At 44.8% G+C, this 14,397-nt stretch overlaps 1 protein-coding gene across 1 annotated transcript; it reads left to right on the plus strand.

Moving 5' to 3' along the window:
• Window positions 1-4,930: 4,930 nt before the first annotated feature.
• T265_03156 (hypothetical protein) lies at window positions 4,931-12,257 on the plus strand (the record flags this gene model as incomplete). Its single annotated transcript, XM_009167569.1, has 3 exons — window positions 4,931-5,151; window positions 10,189-10,399; window positions 12,087-12,257. The coding sequence occupies 3 exons, from the start codon at window positions 4,931-4,933 to the stop codon at window positions 12,255-12,257; spliced, it is 603 nt and encodes a 200-aa protein (XP_009165833.1).
• Window positions 12,258-14,397: the final 2,140 nt, after the last annotated feature.

Genomic DNA, 14,397 nt, shown 5'->3' on the forward strand with positions numbered 1-14,397 from the left:
AGTTATATTTTGCAATCCAGCTGCGTAACTGAACAATCGGATACAATCATCAAGTTATTTTACATTGCGGCAGGAAAAGAAGAAGACGGGTTGTGCCGAGTTGTACAGTTTCAAACGCTATTGCAACAACTGAATATGGGTTATTCAGATCTCAAGGTCTGGTTGAAAGGTACCTGGTGTACAACATCTCCACGTGGATCAGGCCAGACACAATGCCTGGCTTTATCGACTCCCTGAACAGAGAACTTGGGTGAATCGTGTGATAACCAGGGCCCCAAGAAAGGTCAGAAGAGAGATGTTGACGACTTTAAAAGCTGAGGAGCATCTGTCCTTGTGACGATGGAGTGGCTGTCACTGAATTGAATCAGTGTTCCGCATGTACTTTGGAACATGTTCCTTTACTCCCACCCACCTCGAGCTTCTTTTCAGTTCTCCATATGTGGACCTTATCGCACCAGCAGTTTGACATTGAGAGTGCTTGTGGGTATGCTTTTATTGACGGTCGTGGACTATTTCCGGTTTTTGAGAAGTAAAATTTGCCATGAAGCGTTCCAGCTTCTTTTGAATGCTACTTTCACGATTTTTTCCTCATGCCACTGACAACGGCGTCATCTTTGTATGCCAGGTGGTGAAACACTTGATTTCGTTTTGACCTGAAGAAGAGGTCTACTCTGGGGCGCTACAAAGCTCTTCAGGTCACTGTTTTTCCCTCGGTAACACAGGTGATAGCCACTTAGTCCGACACAACAAAAGAAAAAAACAGTTCAATATAGAAAGGGTAACTGTTCATATCAGCGAGCCCATATGAACAACTTGGCGATGAGGAAGGGAAGCGAAAGGTAGGCTAATGAAGAAACAGCCATTCTGAGAGCGCAACGAAAGCCCCTAACGTCAAGGGCACTGAATTCAAACACAAGTTTTAAACTATAGATTATTGACTCCACTCTTACGAACTGTACCATACCCACCAGCCATTCCGTTAATTTGTGATGAGGTGAGCGATTCAGACTGAATAGTGATTGAAGTGGTACACCATGTGTGTAAGTCTTTGCTAGTCCATAAAGCTCTGGCGTATGTGAACCAATGTATGTGATCACACTGCTGATCAGTAGCTCGTTGCAGAGCAGTCACGTGTTCCAGTAGTGGCCAGAACGTCAGGGATTCGAAACTCTGAGCTTCGTGAGATTCCCAGTAACGATGAAGATTCGTAGCATGCTTCTTTGCTTTTCGGCGAAATCTGATTTGAAATCTGATTTGAAAATATATGAACCTGTTGGGTCCTTGGTATAAAATCGAGCAATTTTTTTAATTTACAGCTCAGAAACAATTTGCTTTTCCAAGGGTAAAACGTTATCTGGTTAGGTATCCATCTGGAGCTATCCTGTATCTGATAAATTGACCTGCATCCTAATAATATGATCAATTTTTTTCACAATAACTGCGACATATTCTTTGTTTGGCTTCAGACAACTTCGGTCATCGTAATGATTCTGTTTAAGCTGTTGTCAGAATGCACTGCCAAAATATGGATGAGAGGGTAGGTTGGTGAATCAGGTGAACAAGCTTTGTTTAAAACTATTTGTCAACCTCGAGCGTACAAACTATTTACTCTCTTTTCATTCGCTATCCAGACTCATAAATGAAGTTGAATTCTCTGTCCAATCGTTAGTCAATAATAGTAGAACAGTCAAAAGGCAGTGTTCAGAAGTTTCTCCTACGAAATCATTGGAGTTGCATCCATTCACTTATCGACTTTGATAAATAGTGACGACGTGACTGTTTCGGTGTCCAATGTGAAGGCAACGACGTGGACTTCACCCAGCCACAGCCCGCTGTATGTACTTTCCTTACCTTCTGAATGATCCGAGATTAGTCTCGCCTAAAAATCGATCAACAGCAAAGACGCACTTACTTGCAAGATGCAGGCAAGCCAGCTGGCCAATCAGCTGAATGTGGCTGCCATCTACACATTGCGTGTTGTAAATGAGATTATTTTTGTTCTCTGGCATTATCCAGGTGATAAATGCACACCCGGTACATTTGTGAACTGGAGATTCTAATCAGCCTGCAGTGCTGACGAATATCTATCGACATCAGGAAGTGAAGCCGAATTTTTCGGAACTGATGAGTTGTTCATACCATTTTACAAGCGCCCTCTACCTTGCAGATTAGCGGACGTGGTTTTTCCATCAATCTACCTGTAGCAGGAGGGTGAATGTCTATGGAGCCCAATCGTCTGTTTGTGGACGACCAGTGGATGTTCCCGACCACAGAATAAAGTAATACGACGACAGTTTTTGCGTTTTCACATACACTTTTTCAAGTGGTCTGTATGAAAGCCAGTGATCAACCGAAGTTCCCAGGGCCATCAGGTTATCGTGCACCACTCCAGTGTGGTGGGAATATGGAATAGATTCTATAGAGGATGCCCATTAAATGAGTGGATCACAACCAACATCAGGCTGGAACCGGACATGAACATACGAAAGCGACGCACCTGAATAAGTGTCAGCCACCCCTACCTACACCGATCTATTCCTATTCCTACCTATACCCTCCCACTGTGTCGTACGAAAAGTTTCTTCGACTTGATCAACAACTGAGACTGTCTGATGATCTATGCTCTGACTCCACTTGCATCGGTGGTCCGAAGCATACCCTGCTGATACAACTGGCCAAATTAAGACCACTCAGCTTCACCGTGCTGTATAAAGCTTGGCCCTGGATCTACTGAGTAGGCGAGTGAACAGGAGACAGAGTTTAGTCATGAAGCCGTTTAGGACTTCAGACGGTATCAACGAGAGACTCAACAGAACCTCTCGTTTGCATCCATCATTAAACTTGGCCCTGCATCTACTGAGCAGGCCAGTGAACAGGGGGCGGAGTTTAATCATGAAGGCAGTTGGGACTTCAGACAATATAAACAAAAGACTCAATGGAATCTCTCGTTTGGATCACTGTTCAACTAAGAATTAAGGTCGGTAGGAACTCGGTAACTGCACCAGCCAGAAGGGTGAGATCGGTACCTAGCTAACATAGCGTTTTCATCGACTTTATGCGTAGTGTTTCATCAAGAAGATGGAGTTGATGACACATGTAGGAAGCTCTTGTAGAGTGACGAAGCATCCTTCACGTTCAAACCGATCTATCTGAATCACCGTCAGTTTTCGGTCTCTGCATTTTGCATTTCGAATGAAAAAGTTCTGCTTTTCTTCAAATACACTCGTTTGCATTGAACTTGGTTGTTACGGGAGACTCAACTGAATCTCTCGTTTTTTATTGATATTCTTCAACTGAATGTGCTGCACGAAGACCACCTTGTGTTTTCCAGATTTTCCAGATATCGCAGTATATTTTCATAAAAGAAACTGCTCACAAAGGTTGCTGAAAGCTCTTCAACAGGCCATGACAGGTTTCATCCTTCCTGTTCAAGCTCATCAGTAGGTCCAATCCCCGAGTACCGCTGAACCGTAGGATCCACGTAAACCCAAAGTGAACGAAATTTACGGTCTACACTTACGTTAACGGGATACTCAGCTGCGTCTCTCATATATGGTATTCTTCAAGCAGAACGCAAAGTTAAAATAAACAGAATTAGTGTGCAAGGGAATGTATCTCGCAAACTGCGTCTGATTTGGGTTCAAGTAGAACTAAGGATGAGGGAAATTCGGGGGCTTTGTTGACCCGATTAGGGTGAATAGGAAGGGTGAAACCGGTCGTGGATTGTCGAAGAGATTTCAGAAACCTTGTGAATAGTTCCCCTATGAGAATATGATGCTATATCTAGAATATGGCACCAAAGGAAACGTGAGGCGGGCTTTGAGCTTCATATCCAGTGGAAAAATATCATGAGTGCAGTCTACATCATAAGTGCGGACAAGCCTGTCCGCTTATTGGCTAGATGAATGCGCGCGTGAGTGTTGGCGTTTCCAGCACCTCATAGGCTTATATTGTGACCTTTTCGACTTATGGACACTCATGGCCATCCAAACTCCCCATACCAAGTCGACGCACCTTCGTCTGACGCACCGAAACCCCCCTGCACCACCGACCCAATGAGAAAATTCGTACAATATCGTGAGCTCTGTCTTCCCGTTTTGCTCAGGGGGCATCTTGCAATACTGTGTTGTAAAGCCATCGACTGAGCAGTGCACCCAGTCCCAAACGTGCCAACTTTGCTATAAAAATAAGCCTAATTCCATCATGCTGGAATGAGGCTTCAAATCATAGTCCAGACTCACTGTGATTGAAGAAACCTAACTTGGATGATTAGAATCATTTTTTTGTGCACAAGGGGTCTTCGCTTGGGGAATTTCTCATCACCGGATCATGTGAAATGAACCGCCTTACCCCAGGATGAGTGGTGCTATTCACACCAGCTATTTGTAGCTGAGAAACTGTATACTGCAGATTCGATTCTTCTCTCAGATACGTGGGATGAGTACTGATGCACTCTCTCGGTGATGAAGGGACGTTCTTACACTGATTTTCTGCTTCTCGTAATAAGTCGACTCTGCCTTTTAGGACGGAATCATAAGGTTGGGAACCAAACCAACAAAACTATCTAGCGTTCGGTCACTCTGATGGGAACAATCAGAGTTTAGGTCAGTCGCTCACGCGAATGCGTTTATCCAGTCCACTCTTGTTATAATAACAGTTTTTTTAAAGTGTCTGATAAACGAGGCTGTCCATGTAGCGTATCGGACCTATTACCAAGCCGTTATTCTAACGTCTCTGACATGAGGTGTGTATCCCGTAACTAAACGCACGAGCAGAAAGCCACTTAATCGACTAGAATACTTTCTCAGAGAATTGGGAAGAAAGATCATCCGGAAATTGAACGGATTCCTGTCGACAACCTGTTCTTAAGTCCTCGCGCACACTGTCATCACATCAAATGCCCTATCAGCTGTTTCAATGAGCAGCACAAATGGGACAGAAACATCGAGTACACCTATCCGAATCGCCTACCACATCGAATGGAATTCTGCGTGCAACTTGGGCTGTTATAGCACCCATGCACAATCCTGGTCAGTGCCCCTCCCCGCTACTGATGCACTGCGAACAAGCCAATCCTCGTCATTATGCTGCGTTGGGAAACAGCTTGCTGCTGACCAAAACGACAGATTACCAAGAGTACTCTTTGCTACAGTAAGTGCACAGCGAAGTATTATTTTTAATTCCGTTGTCGCATTTGGAGTCACCTTATGCATTTTGCCTTGGGTGTAGCCAGTCATAACGTGTATAGTCTCAAAAAAGGAAGAATTCACGTAGGAATTGGCCACCTCGTCTGAACCAGTCCATGGATTGAACATAGTCCCACAAGACCAAATGACACGCTCAAGAAAACGTCACGATACTGACTTTTTACTTGAGCACTTCAGTTATTCGTTCTGACATGTCAACTTGTGGTTGATAGGAGCAGGTTTTGAACGCATTGGTGCAGTGGTGTATTTGTGTGGTGAACTGTGTAATCCTAATTGTAGGCTGCGACTGTAGACGCTCCCTCACAAGGTCAGTTGGGGTGAGACAGATCCACACACTGTGCACACTCATAGCCCCAGCAACGCACTGATGATAACACCGGGCTCGCTCACGAAACAAACCGAGGAGTAACGAATTGTGAATAGGCCTCAACTTTGCCTCAGCCGAACGCCATTACCAGCCTATTTTCGTGATCGATCATCTACTGGAACCAAATGGGTTATTTACAATTGTGTGTGTATTGCTTGCATGGTGTCGTTTCAGGGGCTTGTTTTGACCTGGCGGTTGAGCTCAGGTAGATACGGCCTCGAGATCTAACGTACACTGTCCACCTGAGTTCGAAGGGTTTGTTTCTTAGGTTAGTCGCGACGTTGTAAGGTCAGCTGATAGGTAGTCAGTCATTAATATAACAAACAGTAGGTGTACTGATTGGGCGAATCACTACCCCCTAGTTGCTTGCTCATGGATCAGTCTACACTACCGTGTCTTCTAAAAGTAGCCTAATTTTCTCGGAAAGATTAAAATGACAGTCTAATTTCACTCCTAAATTATGTTGCGGTCCTCCTGGGACTGCAATAGACTGATGCTCCTCGCTAGATGTCGTAGTTTTAAGGAATACTTCAATCTACCGGTGTCATAGGAGAACCTGGTAGTTCGGTGTCGCATCCGGACTGCACACGAAGTCTATCGATATCTATCGATCGTATGGTTGGCGAGCTTGGGCAGTTTTCGCCCCTTATGCCTATCCGAGAGCACTGCTTGCTACTATAACGTTTTGATTGAAAATCTAGATGGGCCGGGAATTCGCCGGTGGAGTAGTGCCAACGGGCTCACCCAGCTTGTCAGATGTCCAGTTTAAAATCCCGGCGCTGCGCTGCAGATGAGCTCTAGTACGAATGAAACTCGAGTCCGGTGTTTTCACTCCTTTGTGTGTACTCACCAGAATAATTGTGTCAGAACGAGTAGAGGGCCGTTCAAAAGATAATGATGTGAATGTTAATATCTGAAATTTGTGAGAGGATCGGATCCACCGTACAGTCCTGGTCGGTCCATTCAGTTCCGTCGGTGTGATACCCTACCTAATATCAGGAGAGTTGAGCTCATGACCTGAACTCACTCGTCACACACTTGCAAACCCGGAACTCAGCGAAAACGTCAATCATTTCTCCTGCATTTTTTGTGCGCCAGAAGCACGTGCAGAGGTGGGCGAACGTGAGACGTGCCCACTGGATGATTGGGAGCCCGAGTGAAATGCTGGAATTTGGCAGGTGCGATGGCGTCACAGTACCATCCTCAACTCGACTGCTTACCAGGTATGCTGGCTAATGCGATGGAAACAGGTGGCCCGCCACTGGACAGCAGCTACCAGTCAACAAGTGTCATATCTAGAGAGTGATGGCTAAGGATAACGTAGCAGTGCACTGTAATAAAAGCAGAGTCCGTGGGGATAAAACGAGGGTTCGCTGAGCTAGGAAAGCCAAATAAAGGAGCCGTACAAATGATTCATTTTTATCCAGGCCAGAAATACGGGAATGTCCGGTAGACATCTGAAGGTTAAAGCAGTGCATTTGCTAAGTGAAACGAGATATATCCAGTCTACATTCATTTTCGAGATTGGGATAGCTCAGTAGTTACGGTTCCTGATTCATACGCAACCTCGGCACCTCGACCTGTCTAGGCTTGGACAGCCTGGCATTACGTTAGTCCTCGCGCTTCGCTGGGGCGGCATGAAAGGCTAGGCAAGGAAAGGGTGTTGCAGCTGAGTGACCAATAATATTATTACTTCCATTTCTCCCATAACATCGGTGGTCAATTTTCATTGGCTGAAGAAAATGAAGTAGGCGCAGACAGCTTAAGTTACCGGAAAAAAACCATTGTGATTCATTTACCAGCCTGATTGTTAAACGGCACCAGCCAATGTCTCACGTTGACAGCTGGAAGAGCTCCCCGAAGCAAGACTTCGGAACTCACTGATGTCGCTCACTTTTCGGCAGAAGACGCGGTTGTGAGACAATGGTTTTTGACCAAATATAACGTATTCCTGACATCACCCTTTTACAACACCTTAAAAGCGACCGATTTAGCTTGATCTTTTGAACAACTCAGTTAATTCATTCATCATTTATTTTCACTCTGTAGGATTCGAATATACTTGGGACAAGTATATTACTGATTGTCAGAATCTACTTTTAATTTACGGTCACATTACGACCGCAGAAGAGACGCCCATAGGGACATCGCGGTTTTCAGTAGTTTGTTCTTTGCTAAGATGTCTCATTGCCTGCTTCTCGTTCGATCGTCAGTGATGTCATCTAAGGTAGCTGGTTACGAAACCATATTTTCAGTTGCATTACGGAACAGATTCCGCTAGCTTGAAAATAGCCAACGGTTTGACCGTCTGTGCGCCTTTTGACAAGCGCTTCGCACAATATCAGTTCAATCTAGGATGACTGTGGGTCTTTTCTCAGTAGACAGCCTCGTTTGTTCTTCTAATTGATTGTTTTGTTCACAAGTTTCTTGTTTTCAGAGTAAGTTGAACGGGAAGATTAGAGTAGTTTTACTTGCATACCTTTCTACCATACTGGTGAAACTCAGAAAAGTCGGGTAAAGTTAAAGCTAAATTTTACGGCCGACCACTTTACAGCAACAAAAACTGGTGAATTTGAAGCGATATCACAAGTTTTAACTCACTCTTGTCTACGCCAAGCAATCCATCAAAAATTCTGATCTTCATGACAGCAAAAGACCCTAACGCACAATAACCAACCAGGTGAGACGTTTGCTGTACCTAACCAGTCAATTATTTGTGCACCAATACCCATCTCCGGGAGATTCGACCGCCATACATTTGGGCCAGAACAAAGTGGTAGAAAATATTTGAACATTTCTGTTAGCTGAAATATAATCTTCTTTTCTCATTGCCCTCTCCATTCAGAGGTCAAGTATGTTAGCCTCCAGACAACGGAAACAAAGTCCTGGAACTTGCGAAGTTTGGTTAGACTGCCTTCTAGAAGAAACCAGGATAAGTCTATCCCAGCTGACTTACTCAGCGTTCGGACACCAAACGACAAATAATAGACTTAGACTTATTCGCAACGCACTCCTACGGTTGCGAAAATTCTTCGACAGTCCACGATCGGTTTCGCTCTTCTTGGGGTTCATCAGGTAGGCGCAGTCCCCGAGTTTCTGTCAACCTTATGTTCTACTTCACTTGGACGTATTTAATTGAGTGCTCTGAATTTACTGATTGTAAGACAGTTGGCTGGATTTGGACACATTCTGGATTACGTCCTTATCACGTGATTATGGACTTGTTTAGACTAAACCAGATACAACTTTCTCATAGTTTTGCAGGGTATAAGGCTCTCCACTGCCGCTGTCCTGCCTTAAGTGAAATTGGCCTGACGTGCTTTCCTCAGTAACCCTGTCTGGGTAAACACAGTTACCGCCTGTCCAATGACAAAATATACGTTTCTTAGTCCGTTCCATTGTGTATTTTCAAAAAAATGCTGGAATTAACTGGTATTGACCTTACTAACCCTGGTCTACGGAGAAAATTAGAATAGGAATATACCTTGCTTTGAAATGTATCTTCACAACGAAAAAAATCCGCCTTATCTAGGTCTGCTCCTTCAGTCCAATGACGCGAACAGGTTTCCTTCAGTGAGGCTGTCGTGTTCGGTGTTTCGACGGACTCAGTTGGTGGAATATAGTAAACCTTTTAAAACACATCATTCCTAGGCTCCCCGTCGAGTCGCTCTGAAGATCTCATCACTGAAGAGGTAATCCCAACTCCCCAAACAGTCCGCGATTTTGTATCCTGAGGAGTGTCTTTCCACCCAACAACGAACATGAATTTGGACAAGAAAACCCATACGTTTCGAAGGCTACCTGGTGATTCCAAAGGGACTGAGTTATATAGGACATACGTTCATCAATTATCTACCGTGCTTAGTCCAGTGTGTGTGGGCTTAGGTTATGAATTCTAACTTTAACTGACGTATCTATTTTGGGGCATGTAACTTGTAAAAAATTGAGCGCGTATCACTCGGGATTTCTTTGGCACTGGTCATTTGGCAGAATAAACACATCTGTAAAAACAAACAGCTCACGTCGTACTGCCTCCTTAGAGGCAAGTCAGTCCTTTCTAGGAAGAACTTAATTGCAAATTAATTCTTGTATCAGTAAGAACACCTTAATTGCTTCTCTGAATACAGACAACATTCAGATCGGATAAATTCGTTAGTTTCTTGAAGTGGATCACGACCAACGTGATTTGTTGTGGTACTATTGAAGAATGGACCCGTTTACCCAGTCAGACTGTTCGGAGTTCACTCGGGATACTCTTATTTGGTCACGTGTGTATTCTAAATTAGCGCTGTCCACGCTTCTACTGTAAGAGTTATTTTATTCTTTTACGATAAACCAATGAATTTGAAGTGGGCTAATTAATGGCCAGGCCAGCCATTCACCACCTCCCTAATTACATTTTTAACTTGCATCATTGTTGGTCTGATTTCAATCGAGCTTTCGAACTAGTGCTACGGAACCGTTGTACATAATCGATCCCAGAATGTTAAGAACGGGACGACTTCAGTTTAGGATTTTTTTGAAAACAGTGCATTTTAGTTGCTTGACATACTCTTTCAGCTATAAATCAATATCCTGGGTCCTAGCTAAAGAAAAGCAATAACCTTGTTTCAGAGAGTTTTGGCAAATAATCGGTGTATTTATCATCGGCAGCCTTCTTGCTGCGGACGTTCGCGTCATGCGTGAGCGCCCGATGCAGCAGTTTCCGACGCTGCACGTGATCTACCTACCAGCTGCTGAAGCTGCCAATCAGCAGCTTTGTCACCAGGTCAGGTACGAGCGACGTGCTGTAGCGAGACGACACATCGTGTGTGGGCGGTTGCAAGTACGTTCGGTGAGCCATAACAACGAAACGATAGACTGAAGAGGGGCTGACAGAAGTGTCAACCGCACGGTATGAACCATATTTCCAATCCATTCATTATCCCCTAAGTGGTAGTGTATTACGAACAGAAGATCGATAAACCAATGTAGGTGGCCGTTGGTTTTTTTCCTTAGCGGGGCAGTTTGATTACAAACGTTCCACCACCAACCCAGGTGACATCATCCGTGCGTTGTTAGGGCACGTGATGAAGCGCGGTGGAGTGTGGTGGAGGTAGCGATGGATGGGCGCTTGTGCACCTGTGCGCTGCGTGCAAGTATGCGTGCTGCTGGCCGGGGATGACTTCCGACCGCGATTGGTTGTTCGGTAGGGCGGTTACATTAGGTGGCCTGCGGACAAGCCTCAATGGACGCCTACGAAGGAACGTGCTGCCACCCAATAACGAGTACAGGCCGGCATTAGGCCATCCACATTGTTGGGCCCTAGCAAGACAACATGGCAGACGAATGGTGAAATTGATGGCAACACACGCCTACAATCCACTCAGAAAATACGAGAGCAAGACGAATTGTTTGGCTAAAGCCGGTCCACCGCACTCGACAGAACTTGAAGCAACAATCAGGCTCCGAGTAAACAATGCCAAGACCAAACGCTAAAAAGCCATGGCAACCAAGCTGCGTAAACTCACGAAAAAACATTAAACCCAATAAATGCAACGTCTACCTAAATCTCAATAGGGAAGGCGGCAAGCATCCAGGCTAGTCAATCACTCAAGCAATTCACTAAAAGCCGATGAATGTTAATGCACGCGACAGTAGCACAATCAACCATGATAAGTGTTCAGGCATACCATAGAAGTACGGTCGATGTTGATGGGTGTTCACTAAACGCCGATCAGACAGCCTGTATCAGTCTCGAAAAGTGCCCTTTACATAGCGCGGTGCAGTTGTAACTTTTGCTCGCTTGTTGCAATGAAACTGTTGTGTTCCTTACCAGCGAGTCTTCTTTCCGGCACTGGAGCGGGGACCTCGGTCAGATATAAAATTTCAGCAGAACAGGTGAATATAAATTAAAACGCAGATGTGAATCAAGCTGGCAAGTTTTTCCGTGGTAACTAGCAGTATGCTACGATTAAACAAAAAGTGCAGAGTCTGTTAACCACACAGACTCATGCAGTTACGATTTACGAAGAACTGTGTATTGTTCGGGTATACTGCTACATCAGAAGCCTATTGCTTACTAACTTGACCTGAGATCCTGTGTTGCCTGCATGGCAAACTCAAGAAACGGGTACGAAGGAAACAGAGCCTGGAGATTAACCTACACGTCTACACACAACGTGATCTGTCTCTTGATACGGCAATAAACCAACGCCCATTTACTAGCGCAACCTCCGATACTTGGTTAGCTTTCACATGATGCGGAGAACTGACACTAGCCAAGTGGGTGCGTTGCGACCGAAAGGAGATCATGATCACAATATCCGTCTATGCTGGCTGGAACGTGTTCTCTGTGTGGAGGGAGGCAGGTTTCTGAAGGAGCGACTGTATAACCGGCTGAGTACCGAGAAATGGAATCCTGGCCGAAAAAGCGTCAATCGAGCACAAAACAAGATACTGAGAAACGATGCTAACTCGGGTTCGTCAAATAAGCGATAGCCTACCTCGAGCCAGAGAGCTGGAACTTAAAGAACGCAAGGATACCGTCGGAGGTGTTGTACTTGGAGACCAAACAGTCCGGGTCTGCAACGACTGCGGTCGTGTTTGTGCTGGTAGCTTTGGTCTCTTCGATCACCAGAGAGCACAACGCCTCCGTCGATGGAATGTCGGCTTGGGATTTTGTGCAACGGCGTCAGAAGTAATATTCCTTGGCCATCAAGGTACAGACCGGATGCAACCGGAACAATTTGGTACATTGTGCAATTCAGTCCATAAGGACTACGGTTATGCTAGAAGAGACTTTCAATGACCATCATCATGTGGACTCAATCAAGTCGCATCACAGGTGAATACAGAATGCCTGGAGGATATATTTTCGGTTCGACTTGCTAGGAATGCCGCCTCAGCCTATTCGAAGTGGGTACCATTGGTTTTTTTTACTGCTGGGCGTCTGTATTAGCAAATCTCTGCCTTAATGTTCGGGGTGTCCCGGAGCTTTACATATACAATGGTGTCAGTAGTGGCTCCCTATGATCATTGTTGTACCGATCCAGCTAAGTGATGACTGAATGATGCGTGTGCATAAGATGTGTGGTGAGGACTATGAAATGACCTTTTGAATGCATTGTGGATGTCACCTGAACTGATAATCATTGACCACCGTCTAACATATCGGTTTTCCTAAACTCCCCCTACTGTTCACCCTCCGGTCGTATTCCACTGGGTGTACACTAGATGCATGGTGTTCATTTGGGTGCATACGTAGTTCAGCCAAAACCGGGTTGTCAGCTGGTTGCGCAGACGTGGCTCAGCCCAAACCGCACGTGGCACCGCCTATTCTTAGCGCAGAAGTTCATCGACTTAGTTCGGTGTAACAGGCAGCCGACATGTTAGCGATATTTCCGTTCCAACCTGATCAATGCTTCTTATGATGAAAAAGGACGCGCGGAGTTTTACTTGACTAACGATATATTAAGGGAGTATAGAGTTGTATTCAGATGCTTGCTTAGAGTTTTGTAAGCAGGGGCTTTGTAACCTTTGAATCCTTTAAAGCTTTTTGAATGCGGCAGAGTTATTTTTCCGTGCTATAGCGTTTTTCGGTATTGGTGACAAAAGTATGGTCAGGGGGTGGGGTTGGTCAACGCATCAATCAATCAGGTTGACCTAAACGAACTTCAAAGCAACCTAATTACACGTCTTAGTCTGCAATTGTTTGATTAGCTACTTTATCGAGAGCACAAAGTGATAAACGTCTGCCTTCGAAATCTCGTCTTCAGGCTAGTACGTGCCAAGAATTTATTCGATGAACATCTAAGATGGCTTATTAAATCTATAAACAAATTCATACACAGTTGGCTGGTAGCGTAACTGAAGTCTTGTCTGATCTGATGGGACGATGTAAAATGACCTAAAAGACCACTGGGTCACTTGGTCGAGTATTGTGTGTTACATGTGCAAGGCAGGCACAAAATTTGCGCAAACCATTTTGACGGCATGATATCGGATGTAGCGTTCGTATTGTGAATGCTTCGACAGTAACCAAATCATACCGGTGGATCGATGCTGCAACTGACGAGATACGCTGTAAATGAAACGACCCGTTTGAGTTGATCACAGGTGTCAGTGATATTTAACACGACAGAATTGCGGAACGTATTGTTGTGTCTATGGTAGTCCACCGGCAAGGAGATGCTCGTCTTTTATCCCTGTAAACTGTCGTGTCAGGCGCTCAAACTAATTTACGGAATGACAGCAGACGAAGGAATGAACGATCATATTTTGGGTGAGGACAGGTATCTTGTCTCGGAGGTTCAGGTTGAGCAAAAGGTTGAAGATGCAAAAATAACGTAAAGTTACAGCAGAAAATGTGTTGCGAAGTCTGTAACTATGTGGTATCGTAATTCTAGGTTAGATTGGACTAGGTAGAGTCTGTTGTATCATTCGCGACATGCGATCGGAGAGAACGTCTCTACAGTTCCTGCTACGAATCTGTCCGAAAGATTATTAGCTCTGAGTACGATAAAGGTAGACTTCCAGTTAGATTTGGGGAAAATGTAGAATACAATCCCACCGCATACTATGGGTCATTACGGTGTAGAACACGGTTAGTTGCTGGTCATAGATTTGTTCGCTGAGATGGGTAACTTAACCGCGAACCTTCCATCACCAATCGAGGTGATATCATCACATCAATGTTAGGGTGCACCGGAACATTTATTCCTGTCTGAGTTTATCTTCGTCTCGATGGCAAATAACTGTGTATTCCCACAACCATGTACACATTCTTGCATAAATCTCTCAAGCGATCCACGATGTTAGGGTGCACCGGAACATTTATTCCTG

The sequence above is a fragment of the Opisthorchis viverrini genome (genome assembly GCF_000715545.1).
Source record: "Opisthorchis viverrini unplaced genomic scaffold opera_v5_43, whole genome shotgun sequence".
Classification (NCBI taxonomy): domain Eukaryota; kingdom Metazoa; phylum Platyhelminthes; class Trematoda; order Opisthorchiida; family Opisthorchiidae; genus Opisthorchis; species Opisthorchis viverrini.